The sequence below is a fragment of the Rhodnius prolixus genome, unplaced genomic scaffold (assembly GCF_049639745.1).
Source record: "Rhodnius prolixus isolate KJV_2025 unplaced genomic scaffold, Rpr scaffold_4, whole genome shotgun sequence".
Classification (NCBI taxonomy): domain Eukaryota; kingdom Metazoa; phylum Arthropoda; class Insecta; order Hemiptera; family Reduviidae; genus Rhodnius; species Rhodnius prolixus.
The window spans coordinates 37,257,605-37,276,522 of NW_027411614.1; the positions used below are offsets into that span (position 1 = coordinate 37,257,605).

An 18,918-nucleotide genomic window follows, 5' to 3' on the forward strand; every position below is an offset into this window, starting at 1 on the left:
TATTATTAAATACGATAAAAAATGATTATTCAATAAATGTGTAGCAGTTTGTACTCAATATTCTTATCAGGAGTCTTTAACCTGTTATACTTTTAGGGACCCTTCGAGCTCATGGTTTTTCTTGAAGGAATCTCATGTTTAAGTAACAGATAAAATAGTTCATCAAACCTTTTTTTCTACTCAAATCCGCAAAATTATTCTTGTATATCTTTATTCTCTTAATACAGCCACCTCAATAAGACAATTGTTATAAAGAACCAAATGATATTTGTTGGCCACTCATTTCTGTTAGCAGAAATGTAACTTCTAACCTCTGACATCTTAAATGTAATTAGTTTGTTAGATATGAGTTAATACACATGATGGGACCTTCATGATTAAATAGTTCGCCCAATTTGGAAAAAATATATTTGATATTTGCTCTTATTAGAATTGTATAGAGTTATGAAACATTCTGGGTATCATCATTCGTCTTCCACAGAAAGAAATGGGCCTAAATGCTTTCTCAGAAACCCTTCTTTGACTTTAAAATACCAGTGCAACACATTATAATTTTATCAATGCATAAAGATGTTCGTTTAGAAGCGTGAAGTTTGAATAGAAATTTTCAGAGTAATTTTGAAAATATTAAATCTTAATTTCATCTGAATACATTTAGAATAGTTAAAAATTACATGATTAGGTGAGGGGCCTTGTTAGGCAGTTAACGTGTTAAATATCTCTTCTTTTTTTTTACAAAACAAACAATTTAAGAAATTAGACACTGTGAACTAAATAGATGTTGTGGTTGGCTCTTTTCATTCGACATTTATTAATAGAAGTTAAATGACTCTGATGAAAGCGAGCTCACTATTTTGTCAACCTTCAAAACTGCGTGCCATTTATTTAACGGTAAATTTCACAAAAATTTCTATTTTATTTATTTTAAATCTATATAATTTGTATCATATTATATATATTTACCTGGTTGAAAGACTAGAATTTGAAGAACTACCGGAATTTGATTTATAGGAAAGCGCCTGCGTATCCACTTCCACATCGCTGCAACAAAAAAATAAAATTTTTGATTAACAATCATTAAAAAATAGTTATTTATTTAACAAGTGTGGAAAATACTTTACACTCGACCTAAATATTATATTTTTTTCTGCAACCATGTAGGAATGTTCTCATTACTCAATTTAAAGTGTTTTCTAAACAGGAATCACTAGAATCCATTTTAAATTTCTATAAGGTAACACTATAACCTTTTTAACTGTTATAATTAAAAATATCTAATTATTTATTAAAGTATTATTTTTATTTTTATATTCCTTTCAATTTTTATTTTATTTTTTTAATATTCGTTTTTTAATTATTTAGTTAGTTAAATAAGCTTATTATAGTTTTACAGAAAATATTTAATAACAAAACTTCTTATATCAAGGAAGCACAATAAAGTTTTTTTTCACTCTCTAGTGCGGAAAGTGACACTAATGGGAATTTTTCCCCACAAGTGAGGTAAAGTTGGGCATTACACAGCTGATTTTAATTGAGTAATGAGAACATTCCTACATGGTTGCAGAAAAAATAATTTTTTTACTGCTTTTATTTCTGTTAATATATAAAAGCCATTGCTTTGCTTCTCCTCTTTTTCAGTGAACACAGGACATCAACACTCTTTGACCGATTAGTAGACCGAGTGTTGTTATTAGTCGCTATTTCGTATTATCGCGTACATGGTAAACAATTTCATTGACTCCTAACGCCTTCTTAGTGCCTGCCTCCGAACAATGTTCTCTCGCTGCACAGTCAATCATCGCAGAGAACTGTAAGTAGTTTGTTTCTAGGATGAGGAAATCCAAAAAAAAAAAAGAAAAGGAATCTGCATTCTATTCGAAATCTTAGTGGACTAAAAAGATCACATAGCTAATCTCTTCCTGAATGTTTATACTTTGAATTGCTCAATAATTCCAAAAATAGCGTAGCATGAGCTTGGCGAGTTCAGATTTGTAAATAAAACACATTTCAAGAATTACTGCTAATGCTTTTGTCAAAGAAGTTTGGTATGATAAACATAAATAATTTAATTATGAACAGAAAATAGTCTTAATATGAAAAACTGTAACTCTATACTCTAGCTCGTCGTTTACGCCCTGCCGTTGTACTGCCCTTCAGCCGCACGTATAATATCAAAAAAATTGATTTTTATTGCTACTTTTTACTATTACTTGAACTAACACAGGAACTAAGTTGTAATAAACTCTTAAGATGAAAGCGCCTTGTATCTCTTAGATTTCTTTATGTGAAATTAGAGAGGGTATTTAATTAGAAAGTGAAAATCTAGACAATATGATTAATAAATCATATTATGTTATAATAATAACATAAAATTGATGAAAGCGTTAAACTCATTTTGTAGAAAAAATATTATTAATAATAGAACTTCTAACTTTAATTCTGTTTCTAAGATTTTCCTACTCGTTTGGGTTAGAAGTATTCATCCATCTTTTGCGAATCAACTGGCTTGTGCATATCAAACACGGTCAGTGTAACGTAATATAAGCATAAATCGAAATTCCTACATAAACCTAGCGAAACAGTAGTATCTGAAGATGATTGAGAATCAGAAATTTATTGAAATTAAAGAAAAACAGTCGCATTATACCGCAAAAAATATAAATTATCAAAAAGTAAATCATCAATTAAGAAAATTGTAGGATATTGACCGCAGTAAGAATTGTTTGGGGCTGTCTGAACTGTAATGTTTATTTAAAAATGTCTGAAATTGCGGCTAAAAATTTCAATTTTTCAATTACACATTCACTTAAAATTTGAGAGAGGGAGAGAGCGTGAACAAGAAGAGAAAACATTAAAAATATTTGTAGAGAATTACGTATATACCATATAATAAGTATGTGAATTTGAAATATCGCAGACAACCCAAAAATGAAGTTCATTATGGGATCTAACCTAAGATTCCCTTCCTTCCTTAAGGTTAATTCTTGTGTTTATTCACTGACTGACCAAGAAGGTAACAGAGTAATTTGTTTAAATTACTCTTTAAAGAGATTTTGCAGGAAAAAGTTCTGTCAAGATACAGATCTCTCAGGTCTAAGAGATTAAAAACGATGAAAAAAAAAAAAAAAAAAACTCAAGGATGTCGTAGTCAAAGGCAGGGTACAAAACGTTCCGAAGATGATAGATAAACCTGGGTATCATGTATCTAATAACTTTAGGCATAAAAGATTGGCGGCACTTAAGGGCGAAAAAGTATAAGAGAGGCTGTGGAGAAGGAGTAAAACTTATTTTTTGCCCTCTAACCGCGATCTGAAGTTGAGCCACAAGTTCTAAAGTTGCTCGTCAGAGTTTTGTATAATTTCCTCCTACAAGCATTAATCTTTCTTTATGGGCAAACTTTGTGGGAGAAGTTGGGGGAAAAAAATATTATGGTGTTAATTTGAACTTTTTGCCCTAAAGATTTTAAAAAACAAAAAAATAACAAAGAGTAGAAAAAGCGTGAAATTGCGGCTGGCAAAAGTGTGGAAAGTTAAAAGAAATGACCACAGTCGCTCGGTATTAAAGCAAAATAGGTTTTTTCAACCATAGAAACAAACAAAAATGGATAGTATCAGGGGAACAAGAGGTGCGGAACAAAACAGAAGGGTGAATTCAGCCACTGTATCCCCCATCAATATACATACGACGGTGAGCACACACTGGCTATGGGGTTTCATTTAGGGTTTACCAAATGGATAGCAGAACCCATTAATAATAAAACAAATCCAAACTGTCCTGGGGCAAACATTGGGGGTATCAAAAAAGCGTTCCCTACACAAATACTTATTAAATAAATAAATAAATAAATGCTAAATTGGATGAGGAGCTGCATTATTAATTTTAAAATATTTCAAGTTGTTAAGAAAATATCTATCTGTCAAGATAAGTGAACATTATGAACACAATTATGATATAAACAAGTATTAAAATACTTAACACTTACACATTTTTTGAATTATAAATACAGTTTTATCTTCATTAACAACTTGAGAAATAAATAACACGAATGCCAATAAAAAGACGAGGAAAAATTATCTGAAAAGTTTGGTAGTAAGAAAGTTAATATCTCAGTTGGACAAAATCCAAAAACTTGTCCAGGAATGCAAAACATCTCCTCTCAACTAAAAACAAACATACTATATTAGACGCCAGCAGAGTTTCCGCTATTACGATCTAGTTCTCTTTTACTTGAAATGATAAACTGTAAGGTAATCAACTCCATTACGAAACCATAAATAATGATTATCTTTAAATATGACGTAAAATGATGGAATTTATCTCTAACAGTTTTATTGTAGTGCCTTGCACATATGCTCTTTGCATTTATATTATAAATCTTTATTAGATTTGTTGGTATGGAATTTAAAAGTAACGTTTCATCTCTCGCTGCAGGTAATTTCAAATCTGACGTAATTTCCTTTACCCATATATCACCCGTAAAAAAACCATAGCTGCAACAGATAATAATCTAGAAGGAATGATTTTTTATAAATATTTATACTTGAAATATTTAATAGTCAATGGCTTTTTAAAATAATGAACCTTGTTCCACAAAAAGCAAAAACAAAAACTAGCAGATCGTAACTGACATAATGTACAACTTATTTTGCTCAAATTTAAATGTTGAAATGGGTTTTTTAAAGTCATTTTTACTTATTTCTGTACTTTTTGGTTCACCGAATACTTTGTGCTTCACTTTGACATCCCACAAACAATGCAATACTATTTAAGCAGCCAACGGCCCGTAGTGGGCCTTGGCTACTCTCACAATCCGCCTCCATAAATTCGTATCGCTCGCTTTTAATATCCTACCTCGAGCCTTTAGGCACCACAGATCATTCTCATTCTCCTAAAAAAAACATCTTCTTCCAGGTTGACGACTTCTTCTTGTACCAGTCAAGTAGTTACATAAAATTCTATTCTGGCTCATTCTTTCTAGGTGCCCTAGCCATTCAATAAGCCTAAATAAAGTTAACTATATTTTGGTTTTCATTCAACTTATTAATTTCCTTATTAGTTAGTATCTCTCCATTCGCCTCTTTCTTGTATAGACTCATATAACTTTCTTAATTATTTTTCTTTCAAAGTCACGAAGAGCATTTAACGATTTTAGTCTTAACATTCCACGATTTCGATGTATAGGCACTTTGATAGAGTAGTTATTTTGTTTTTCTTGAAATTAACTTAGTTTTAAATAATATTACATAGGCAAAGCAGGCTTTGTTCCTCGCCACAATTCTTCTAGTTGATTCCTTTTTCCTCATTTAGAACATCTAGTACTCTAGTATTTACTACCCGTCTTTACGATATCTCTTCTTTAATGCTACCTTTCCGTGTGCTTCTCGGACTTATTCTTTGTCGCTCAGCTTGTATCCCTGCTTCTTACCATGTACTGCACCACTCTCTTCGTTCAATATATTAGATTCATCTTAGCTAATGGTTTCTTAGCACTTCCTTCAGAAATAATAATATCGAGGTTGATATTAGGAAATAGTTTTTTCTCCAGGAAATCGTCAGCTTGGCCATTGGGGTCACCATTTCTTTTAAAACACTCGAGTAGGATGATTCCTTCTTTACACTCTGCAAAGTCTATTGGAGCTTCCGTTAGGAAAGTAGTACGAAATACTGGGGCAAACCTGGTCTATCTCTTTCTCTTTAGTCATCAAATCCAGTCGATTTGGCGAAGAGAGCTGACAATACGTAGTAGTATTCCTTATTCGATCACCATTATTTTTTTTTTTAAAAAAAAGTAAATGATAAGGCATTAGAGTTATTCATTGAAAATTAAAATTTTTGTTATACAGCGTAAACTAGTGCGTCCTAATCTTGACAAGGACTTCTATTTTGGAGAAAAATGATCAAAAAAGTGCAAAATTTTATAGGTCATTTAATGCAGCAATGTAGTATGCAGCATTTATCAATTTATATGATGTCCTTTCAATGGATTTTCATTATTTAATAAATTATGTGTTTATATCACACTTTTCCCATTAATCTGCCGCAATTAAATCTACAATCGTATCCATTATAACCTACTTTACAAGATCAAGGATTTGAAACTTGCCCCAATAAAGATTTACTAGCAGTAAAATGTTAGAAGTGCTTTCGATAAACGTTTTAAGTAGATGAAAAATAACATTAAAAGAAAAGTTCATGACGTAAACAGTGTTTTTCCAAAGATGACCATTAGCTCAAGATAAAACACTTTCGGCATGAAATTTAGCGTGTCTACTACACCTTAACATCAACAATATTAAAGAAATGGTGCCTCGGTACTGTAATAAATATTATCATTCTAATGCTGATAATACTTTTAATTTTAACTCGGTAAAGATGCAATCAATTTTGAATCTCTCATTTATATGGCAGGTTATCTCAATTTTTAAAAGAGAAGAGACCTAACTATACATTTTGTGGTTTTAAAACACTTTCAGGAAAGTGCTGTACATGAATTGGGTGCACTGAGCTTCAAAACAGAATTACAGAATGGGCTACAACACCAATTTACTAAACTATTTTTCCCCAAATAATTTCAATAAACCAAAGTCAACGTAATTATCGAAATTCAAACGATATAGAGGAAGGTAAAATGTTACAAATGTCCTACCAAACATCTATGACATAATGGACGAGGAAAGGTGGCTAAAACAACACAAACCCAAAAGCGTCGACGTCACAAAACCAGATCACTTTACCCTCTTCGCCCTCAAGAAATGAATTGTCGCACTACTATGCCACTGTTTCACCATTCTTCCTGCAACAATGGAGGTGTAGTTTAGACAGGAAATTCCTTCCCCCCCCCCGGAAACCAGGTGGTTGTTCTTGTGAAAAGGTCAAATACGGTAGCAAAGTAGTAGGCGAAGTTCAAGGTCAACAAAATGTCAAACATAAAGTTCGTTTTATTAGGTAAAGTATGGGTACGCTTCTTTTTCCTTGTAGATGTGGGGTGCCAAATGTTGAAAATATAGGCAATAATACATGCAAAGATTTCATAAAGCTCGATCCCGCAACAATATCTCCTTACTCAATTACCCGTTTATCATACACACGTTTATTTGCTCAACTTAGGACAATTAATAAATATACATTATCATTAAAATTAAAAAATAGCACTTACAGAATAGATTTAAACAGTAATTGCCTTTTATGTGGTAATGTTCTAAAAGAGGATTTGTACCATATATTCATGGTTTGTCCTGCATATTTTAGTATCCGAGAAAAGTATAAGGACAGAGCTTCTTTCAGTTTACCTTTTGTGTTAACTCAGTGGCAGTAGAGCTGTAATGAAAACTGTATTCTGTGAATGTTTCACTTTAAGAGAGGAGTTAATAAGTTAAAAAAATAATTTATGTTTTTTACTTTATTTCTTTTTTAATTATTTTGGTTTTATTTATCTTTTTTACTTATTTCCAAGGACTTAAAAAATACGATGAAATACCACAAAGGAGCTATTCCTTTGGGCTTATTTCAATGACATAATTCAAAGTGTTTCTTTCAGTTTTTTTGGTGCTTATGTTTGTATATATTTGTATTAATTTATGCTGTACCCAACTGTATTTGAGACAGGACGTGAGTCCTATAAATCAAATAAATAAATACTACATAATCTACTCGACAAAACTTACTTTTTTAAAGTTAACATGATAAGATGAGCCTGTGACGAACGGTTTCCAAGAAACAGTATCTAATTCAACAAAATTGTCAATAAATCCTGAAAACTACGCAAACTTTAAACTTAAGTTTAAAATTCGAATTTTGATTAAATTATAACAAATTATAACATTAAAGATTTCATTTATGACAAAATGTAAACGATGCAGGTATTCCTCACATAAGTTACTGATTGAGATGGCTAAATTAAAATATAAGACATTTTCAATTTAAATTATTGTAAACCAACTAGCCAATCTTAAAAATAAACAGCATTGAGGAAAAGAAAAACCAAAAATATCAAAGATCAACAATAAACGACAATCGTCAAACTAAAATGCCTTTGAGCAGACAAAAGGGTATAAATACGGAAAAAGATCAAAAGAAACACAAAAACTGAAGCAACATATCTTGAACTATTGTTTGTTAGCCCACAAGGTCTTTTTAATGTCAAATGGAGATCTACGAGTATATCAATGGGTTGGACAGAAGTCTGAACACCAGAATTCATTTCCTAGCTTTTAGAAACCACAATGAACAATTTTAAGTAACTTGCTAAATTAAAATCGGCGAAATGAATGCTGCAAAAGTAGCCATTATAGAAATTTTAAAGAAAAATGTAAAACAAAAAAACGGATACAAAGAAGATGCTCAGTGAAAATGGAAAAACAAAATGAAGGGAACAAATAAGAGAATGCGGTCTATACACATTGAAGCGCTAACCAGACAAATGCGGTCCTGGTGATATATCATTGAAATACAGCGTGGGTGGTATGTGTGGGCGGACCAAGAAAATACAAGGAACTTGGGGAAAAGCTGGGTATAATTTACAGCATGAACGGGGATGCTAATGAAAGAAAATGGAAACTTTTATTTATTCTTTTCCACTAATAATTTATTTACGGCTGACGTCAGTGACGGGGGGAACTGTATGCCAGATATTGGAAGTAATGACGTAACGAAGTAAATTGCGGAAGATAATAATAAGACAGGCAGTATTACGTCTTCGGCACACACCTACAGAAAACCTTAACTCGCCGGATCAGAGGAATTGAGGAGCAGCTGTGCGCCAACTACTCAACCATAACCACGTCAGATGAGAAAAAGTTCTTTAAAATGCTGATTAGATATTCAAGTTTTAATGATCTACGTTAGAACCAATTTGTTTATACAGCAGTTAAAGTTTAAAGTAATGATGAAAAAATAATCCCTTTTTAGATTGCAGAATACGGGTTAATTCGTCAAATTAATTTAAAAGTACAGAACAAAAAAATAATTAAAATTTGTGGATCAAAAAGAACCATTCTGCATGTTTGGTTTTTCAATTCCGAAAATATATTTAGGTAGTACATCTATATTAAATAAACTAAAAGTGAGTTAACTCTAAAAATTATTTCTTTTTTTTATTTATTTAAACTAAACGAATATTGCAAAATTAAAATTAATCATTTTAATGCAAATGTTAATTATTGTATCAATATGTTGAACAATTAATGAGCTGCATCTTTAGTCTTAGATTAATTTGGTCATGAAAGTAAATAGATAATGATGGCTCAGCAAGCAGAGGAGAAATTGCCCTAGAAAGTTCCTAGAAAGATAAAATAGAATTAAGATAGACAGGGAATTATACCAGAACCAAGGAAAGTGATCCTGGTAGTTGACAATTAGTACAGATGCTACCCGAAGTTAATAAACCTGCATGTTCTTTTGACTTCTTTCCACAAGTTTTACACTTCAAATTATTACTATTTTGTTTACTTTTTATTTTTATAAAATTCGACCTCCATTTGCGCTAAAACAAATTAAATTAAATATTAAAAAAATCAAGGAATAGTTTAAAAATACTATACATACTAATAATAATAAAAAGTAATGACTGAACACGATGCAGCGTAAAAATTCATTAAAGAACAATGCAAGTGAACCTTAGATGAAAGAATAAACAAAAAAAGTGGTAAATAGGTTGATGATAACGAGACTGACGAGAGAATGTCGTTAGAAAACGTTAAAGTGAGTGAGAAATAGACAATAGGAAGATGATTGAAGATTAGAGAGTCAATGAGGAGTAGAAAACCGGACTTGCGGCGAAGATCTATGACAGTTCTATCTGTACGTAGCTGTCACCCTAGCCAAACAGTCAAACTATTTAGGTGACAGCATTACAATCTTTCATTGCGACATCCTCATACTTTTCTTAAATGTTTACAAAAGTTATAAGCTAACCAATAAAACTTATTCAGTATTGAAGTACTAAATCTACTGGATTCATAAAAATATTAGGCATAAAATTAAAAAAAAAAAACATTCCGTAAACATATCTCAAAGAACTTAGTTTTCCTTTTAGTTTTTGCAGATGGAAACAAATAACTACCTCAAAAGAAAACAAGAGACTTTCTCTTAAAAAAACCGAGCTTCATCCATCCACGAGCCGTCAGTTATTTAACATTATTAACAAATTATAACTTAAAATTTTGTTTTCTGAGTCTTATTATTTATTAATTTGAATACATTGCCAGTATTCTTAGTTGTTAAAGAAGTCAAGTTTGCAGAATTTTGAGAACGCTAACAACACAGTATTCTTTTTTAACGTAACGCACACAAAAAGGGTTAAAACTCGAGACCAGTTCACGTTCTCAAAGAGGTAAAGCTGACGTAGAAAGATTTAAAAAAAAAAATCATTTTAATGCAATTTTTTTTAAAATCGAAGACTCAAGGTTTGGCTATTTATATTTCTTATTTTCTTCTTAATCATTTTTCTCACGTAAATAGGTCAATATATAATTTAATTTATTCAAATATTAATAATTTCTTTAAAAAGTTTCTCTATATTTCAACATTTATTTAATGGTTAATAGCAAATTTGCGTTCTTCATTTTTCTCTAATCGGAAGTTTGCATGCCGTGTACAACCTAAACTGATTTTTAAATCAAAGTCTCATAATTAAATAGGATCAAAATTTACTATTTTTTGAGGTCCCGTTCGATAGAAATCTATTGAGGAACATAAGTACTATTGAGATGAAAGTAAATAGTTTTAGATCATCTGAATTTGATCTCAGCTACACCAAAGTGGAACTATGGATTTAGATTTTCACAAAGAACTGAACATAATTACTAACATAAAATGTAGATCTAGGGCGTACAGTTAATTCGAATATGTAGTCAAAAATTATTCTTCCTTAAAAGAAGAGAACCACATTAGTATATTTCAAGCAATTCCAATCAGTTGAAGTCCTTAATAAACTTTAGGTCAACATTTAAAACAATACGCTGTATAAGAACTTTCGAAATTAAAGTCGCTAATTTTTTCAAACAAAAATTAGTACTAGTAATTTGTAAAAACAACTACTTCTTAGGTCGCCGAACATATTTTGTAAATAAATAAAATAATTGTTAAAATACTTACTTAAATCGTTCCAATGTATAATTTGTTTTCGATCTTGGAATTATTACTATAAAAATTTTGGTGTCTCTAAATTATACTAGGTACAAAGTTGGTGGGTGCTGTTACAATAGTTTCATCTTATTTATGAAGATTATCTGCCAAACACATTTACCGCAATGAAGGGATTTCATTATCTATTTCCAGTATAGCTCAATTTCAAAACTTTAACACGTTCCCAACATATTTCCTTATAAAATAAAACGACTAAGGCATAAAAAGAATCACAGTCCTAAGATATTTACTTCACATGACAAGTATAGTAACGATAAACTATATTCAAAGGAAAATAATACAAAAGTTACTGAGTGGAGGAGACGAACAGTATATTTCGCTTTGCTAGACATTCGAATGGACACGCCAAGTACCCTTTTGTATGCTTTTGAAGCTGTAACAAAATTGAATGAAGAGAAATAAAATGTTACCAATCTCTTTTATATGTATAACATGAAGTAAGCGTGCAAACAAGTGACGTGAAGAGAGAAAGATAGGCCCATCAAAGTGACAACAATGTTTGGGGTCAATGAATTGCAGAATGGGCTGGGGTACCCATTTTACTTGCTTGGGAAGATCAGTTGTGCTGACTATGGGATACGTGACCGGAAATAGTCATTTCTTGATATAACTTTCTTCTATTCTTCTCTTAACGTAGTTTTTTTTTATTTTATTTCTTTTTTATGATACGAAAAGTAAAAACAGAATTTGTAAGAGAGTTTACAAATTTGGAAGATAACATTAATAAGTAATCGAAATAAGCTATATAAATTTATAAGATAAGATAAAGTTTATTAATAATTACAAATGTAATTAAATAAAATTTTAAAAAAATACTAATTTATCATCATTCATCATTACAGTTACCTTCATTACAGTTCAGGAACCCTTAGCATGGGACAAGGACAATTTTATCAATTATATAGGGAAAAAGGTTCTAAAAAACCTGCAGCTAGCTAAATAAATTTATAAAGTAGTATATAAATTACGTAAAAATCGAATTCTAGTAAAATTCACTTAAAACAAACGCGTATCCTTTAAATGTTATGGTAAAACAAGAATAATCTTCTAATATAGATCGAATTTTTCTAAAGAAATTGGGCTTAAACAACTGTTAAGGTACAATGGTATTGTTTTATATTTTTCAATTTTCTGTACATAGTAAGTGCTCTTTTATTTTTGCCTTCTAAGACTTCAGTTCGCGCAGTAGGTCAGCATAGAAATACAGAAATCGCTCGCGCAGTTACACCAAACTATTATAGCCGTTTGTTTTTTGTACTAAGAGAACAATATGGACACTTGTAACCAGTTCTACATGGAATTCCAACGCAATGAAGGAAATCAGGTCCTTCTTTTGAATAATCGGGAAAAAGATTTCTAATGTCCAACTTCGCTGACATTTCGAGAAGAAGCAAGATGCGTTGACCAGCTGATGACTGCCCGAGCAGTCCGTCTAAGTTAATGTTACTACTTTTTATGGTAAAACCTTTAGTTGACTAGTAATCGCTGCTTGAAGCGGTCGGTACGGTCTCCAGGAGCCTTAAATAATGATATGTGCAACTGGGTATATACTTTACCCAGTAACTGATGTAGTAACTGGCAAAATTGACTGGTGGTAGCAAAAAAAGAAACTTGAAACTGAATGGGAGAACTGTTCGTGCCTTCTCGTGCGGCGATTCAAACCACGAGTAACCAAATTAGCTGTAGCGAAACCGCAGAGAAAATAAAGTTTAATGAAGAATGAAAATTAATAATAACATAAGTAAACAAATCAATACATATTTTCTTTGGCTGAAGGAAGAGAAGTATAATGTTTAAAAGGTAGATAAAAACAAAGAGAAGTGAAGAATATACTCGTACAGTGGTGATAGGGTGACCAAAGGGAGGAGTTGCAAAGGGCTGGAGGAGAGTGGGGAGGATCAATGTTGCAAGGGCAGCGACCGCTCGCCCTGTGCACCGCTTGCCATGTGCAGCGCGCCTCCGTGTGCAGCAGCACACTGGGCAGACATGCAGGTGGGCTAAGAGGGCAGCTCCTCCACCTCCTACACGGCTACCATCATCGTACACGTGCCATTCTTCAGGACTCTCTCGCATTCTAAGAGGAAATAGTGCGATCGACTTTCATTGGAACGCATCTTGGTTTCTCAAGCTTGAAAGAAAACTGACAAATTTAATTGATTTACTGATCATTTTCTATTTTTTACGCGGAAAACTAACAGCAAAATTCATTAAAATTTAAAATGAATCACTGTATTACAAAACTTTTCCCAATGGCATTAATTCTTGCTGGTATTCTTCCTTAAATACGGCCACTTCAATCCAGATTATACTCATACTTTTATAATGTCAATATAAAAGCTTATCTATACTAAATACTGACTAATATGCTTTAATATCTAATCAGAACCAATTTGTAAAACAGCGGTTGAAGTTTAAATAATGTTAAAAAAAGGAATCTATTATAAAGTTCAACGCCGCACTTAATTTAATGTGATATACAGATTGAGTTCGCTCATTATTGTAGTATCAGACCTTGAAGGACCAGCATTGCTTAAGCCTTAAGCATAGGAATACTATAGAAACCAATTAGACTCTTAGTAAATTGTACCGTTCGTGAAGAAATCTTCGCAACCTATTTTACCAGTAGTATCAGTTCAACGTCTCTATCAACAAAGAAGAGAAACGGCAAAGCTGTCTCTTTGGAGCATTCATTGATTAAAAAATATAGCATTAATCACTTCTAACTTAAAATTATCCGATAGAACAAACTAATAATAATTGATATATTATAATTTCCTTTGGTGCCTTACAGAAAGGGAAGTAAAGTTTGCAAGTACTCCAAGGAACCATCAGGAAAGGTAATTCTCTGTACATGGACTTGGAAATTTGAGAATATTGCGCAAAAAATGGTTCATTAAAAGGTGAATATAATGTTTCTACACTTTCAATTAGTTGCCAGTCGATCAGTATAGTGATTGAGGTACCGACCTTAACTGGTTTTCGAGGATAAACAGCATTCCTTTATTGGGACCGTTTGGTCTTCAAACTTACCAAACGTTAAAAATCAGCCGAACATAGTAAGGCATGAAATGTATTATTATATCTAATCAATGGGATGATAGTTCTAAACTCTTGTAATCTGAGCCGGAAACCAATGCTATTGAGAAGAGATCATCTTTCTGAAGGAGAAAACCTTGAGTGGTGCTGCAGTTTTCTGTTACTGGTCTAGGCCTGTGAATAGTCTAGCAGCAAAGATGTCCATTAGGACCATATGATGCTGGTTATCTTTAGGAAGTCCTTCATTCAAAGCAGCACCATCAGGTAGAAGTTGCAGAGGAGATAAAGGGGCACATGCTTGCCTTTCTTATCGGCTGTGGAAATTACAACAATAATGGAAAAACGGAATAGCTAATGGCTGTCGTACTAGATTCCCTATCTAGTATTTAATCTAGCCCTAAGCCGCGATAATTCTTCTTCTTAGAGGCTTCTTTAAGAAGCGTATTTAATCCTCATTGAAGTGAGCTTTAAGTTCAATGTTTCGCAGTGGACAGTATTGTCAGCAATGAGAGAACACTTCCCGGAGGCCACAATGCATCGAGAAAAAAAAAATCAAAACAATAATTTGTAGTTCAAAGCTCGGCCCTGCGCGATTCGGCTCATATAGTTTGGCGTGTCCAGATCAGTTAAAAGTTTTGGGTTCAGAAGTTGCCGCTTTGCATCTTATTTAATTACATCAAAATAGTTCAAACAATAACAATAATAAAGATGATAAGAGGTTGCGTGAGCTGGCAGGCCGGTTATAATCGAGCCAAGGAATAAGGTGAAGGTCGGCCACTCGACACAGCATCAGCTGGTCCTACAGCGCATGCTCTGTCTCTCTCAATTATTTTACTTTAAATAAATATCTTTCACCCAACTATTAATCACTTTAATGTAGGACAATTAAATATTTACTAATTTTTAGTTCAGAAGTTTGTTTAAGATTCATTTACTTCAAATTCCAAAAGTACAATTTGTTAAAAATATTTTAATCGGAATTAAACTATTCGTAAATGTTACATTGAAAGCAATGGCAAAATTAATCGGTACCTTCAGCATGCTTTTATAACCAATTTACCTCAAGACAAAGGGCCAAACTTAGTAGTATTTGTTTAATCGATTCTATCATCATACTATATTTCGAGAATGAAATGTTCCAACAACAAATGGGTGAATCAGTGAATAGGCTAGTCTATTCATCTCAAACGGAGAATAACTAAACCAAGGTTAATCCTTATTGCAACTCATAGTGAGCTCATTCACTGATTTCTCAATTTTGCCAGTAGATCATCCGACAACAAAATCGTAGACCAACTCTTTAGCTAGCTTTAAAAGTGGCTATTTTTACCTTCCTCTTTCTGATAAAGTTAACGGTTAAATTTTTTGCACGAACGTATTCTTTAATTTTTGTCTCATTTCGGAAACGTAGGGTATTCCAGTCCGATCCTATAAATTTTAAACACTTAATGTGTGCCGCTTAATTTTTCCCCTTTTTCTATTTTCACGATTTAACTCTGGTTTTCTTATGTGTGCCCTTATTAATGGCTATGAAATTACAGGAAGATGTGGCTACATTAAGAGTATATGTTTCGAATGGAAGTGATGACAAACAAGTGACAACCCAGATGTTTTTTGTTTAAGCTCAATGTAAGTTATATATTTGGTACGAGTTATTTGTGCTGTAATTAATACAGAAAGTTTGGGACACTCTGAATCATTTCTAATCCTAAAACTTTTTGATATTTTTCTACGGAAACTTAGTTTAGACCAGTTCTTCCTGGGAATAGAGTGACGTCAGAAAGAAAACTAATTAATATCAATTTTTTTTTTTCAGATGGGCCTTACGTCCAACTTCTAAATTGCGTGGGCGGTGACAGATACTCTTACAGGTAATTTCAGTTTCCTCTCAAAGTGTCGTTCTATGAATTCATTGGGGTTCCATTGCTTACATGGTTAAGTTGGATTAAATACTTAACCAAATATTCTAATTTGAATGAAATCTTTAAACCTGTGTGCTCTTAAATGTTTACGATTTTTTATTCACTTATTCTTTTTGTTTGAAATTTCCACAACAATTGCAAGTAATTACTTTAAAGTAGGTCTAGAACTTCTATATTCAGTATTTATGAGAAACGAACGTGGACAGTCACCTTTCATTCAAAACTAGGATACTAACATCCGTTAATAGGTCAATCACTTAAGATTTATTTTTCTCTTCGCATTGATTTCAGCGAGATTCTGTGCCAACTGAAGTGATTCGCTTTCTTGAACGGCTCATTTTATTATAGTGACTCTGTTCTTTAATAAGCCTACTTTACTTCTTTTTACGAATTCTTTAATCAAGTAATCTGCGATTAAGAGAGATATCTGGGTGTGTCCATACCTGATTGTTTTACTCTTTAACATGCAACAAGTATACAAGAACATATTACTAAAATAATCTATTACTAAAAAGAAGGATTTTGTTGAAAGAAGCGTAAACTCACGTTCGCTTATTTCTTTTAAAGTTTCAAACCTAAGTGACAGGTTTTGTACTCCTCCAACTTCAATTGATACATAGCTGTCTATCGAAACCCTCTTTACAAGAGGTAAGAAAACAAACTTCCAAATAAACTCTTTATAAACCTGCAGTCTGATAAGGGGAGAAGTAATTGTATCGGGAAAAAGAACATTATTGAAATGTAGGTATAAGACTAGCAAAGCCAATAACTCCAAGATTATAAAAAAGGTGGATGAGTGGTTATATCTAGAAGAGAATCGAAGATGTATCGTCGTGCCCTTGTTTGACACTGGCGGAACACAAGACCATAGGAAGAGAATAGAGAAGGGAAAAAAAATCAATGCCATCTCGCAAATAAACATTGGGGACCACCACCAGCGCTGGCCGCCCATGGCCACCGTATGAAGTTGAAGGTCATCTTGATAACCACCTGATATACACATCATGGACACCTGATTTAGTACGACACTACTATCCAGTTATAAAGGCTTTTTTATTCTTTATTAATACCTTAATAAACAAGAACAATACTTTAATCAACTATCAGATAATCAAACTAACAACTAATTACACTTTCTAAAGGTTCATACAAAAAAAATAGAACAATATCTAAATCGACCCCCCCTATGGGGAATACTAAGGAGAAAATATATCATCTTTAAAGAAATGACAGAAAATCCTGCACCGTTCTCCAGATCTTAAAAAGTTCAAATACGCGCTATACAAGAACTTTTCAAGTCACAAGCATTTTAGATCAGGGCGTTCTTAAGCATTTTTACACCACGGATTCTTGTTTGACAATAAGCAGGCCATGTTGTAAATTCTATCTAACCAGAATTTACCATATAACGGGACCTCTTGAAATCGGAGAAAGGACTATACACAGAACATGTTGCAGATGTTCACTTAAATAAGAAAACAAATGGTTTTTGCGATTATAATTTTCTTAAATCACAATTACAAACATTTCAGTCGATTAATTATCAATCTAGGGAGATAACAGCAATTACGCTCTACACGATATTAAGCAATGGACGCTAAAAGTTGGATGATAAGCTTTAATCGAAGTAATCCAAGTGACCTAGCTACTAGTACTCGAAGAAGAGGTCGAAGGTCTTTGGGCCAGAGTCCCTGTAAAACAAAAAAAATGATAGAAAGGATGAAGAACCAACCTCTTGACCATAACACTAACCTTACCCAGTAAACGTTGAAAGTAAGTCAGATGGGAGAGAAAATTATTGCTATCTCCAATAACCCTAAAGCAGAATCTTCATTTTGAAGTTGAGCGACAGTATTTTTATTACACATGAAATAGCTTTTACCTTTACTACACCATAACAAATAAGTAAATGGTCCTCGTATTCGTTGACGTCAAATTATTAAAAAAGATTATTGCAAAAATTGGAAATATTTAATCTACTTTTAATAAAAAAGAAAAAGACGAAAACAAAGTAAACAGCGATAGGATCCCACGTGCGAGCACAACACACAACACAGACAACCTTGTGGTGTTATAATGATCGAGTAGTATGGTGGTGGGCCCGGGTTATACACAACGCACAACTGCGGAGAAGTTAAAATAGCCGTTCCGACTAATGGCCAGGCAAACAAACTCGAGCCTTGCAGGAAGTAATAACATGGACCCACGATCTCCAATCAATTATTGTCGCTAATAAAAATAGAACTACGCTGAGAAATTAATCAAGGATTTAGGTAATTCTAAATTTTATCCAATTATTTAAGAAATATGATTATTTTATTTAACAAGGCACCATTTATTATAATTTTTAAATAAAGGAAAAAGAAAATAACCGACCAGAATTTAACTTTTTGATTGTTGAAAATGTGATCAGGTTTGCAGTGTTTGGTAATGTACGAGTTGATTTTATCCGTCATTGCACGAAATCTCTCTACATTGAATTGCGAGAAGATACCGTTAAAAACTCTGTTAGCCTACTTTAACATATAAGGGAAAGAACGTCCACTTTTGCCCAGAAAACCCATCAAATTGCTTTTTTTTAAAAAAAGCAATGGTACCTCCTTGATTCTGGTTTCCTTGAATGATCCAGCTAGAACCCAATTCTTGAGAGAATTCTGAACATTTGCATACGTACACGATATAATCGAGCTTAAGAAACATTTCTTACCGATCAACAGACCACTGATTGCCATATGATCGAAAATACTGAAAAGATTCTTAGTATATCACAATTTCGATCAGCTTTAAGCAGACATAAACTCCTTTTCAATGTATC

At 32.6% G+C, this 18,918-nt stretch overlaps 1 protein-coding gene across 5 annotated transcripts in view; it reads right to left on the bottom strand.

Annotated features, from left to right (window-relative positions):
- Positions 1–18,918, bottom strand: part of RhoGEF2 (Rho guanine nucleotide exchange factor 2) — a 501,746-nt gene that overhangs the window by 88,334 nt on the left and 394,494 nt on the right. For all 5 annotated transcript variants that reach the window (XM_074130469.1, XM_074130467.1, XM_074130470.1 and 2 more), the window contains one exon: positions 964–1,041. In XM_074130469.1, the coding sequence (XP_073986570.1) occupies positions 964–1,041 (78 nt within the window). The remainder of the gene's footprint in view (positions 1–963; positions 1,042–18,918) is intronic.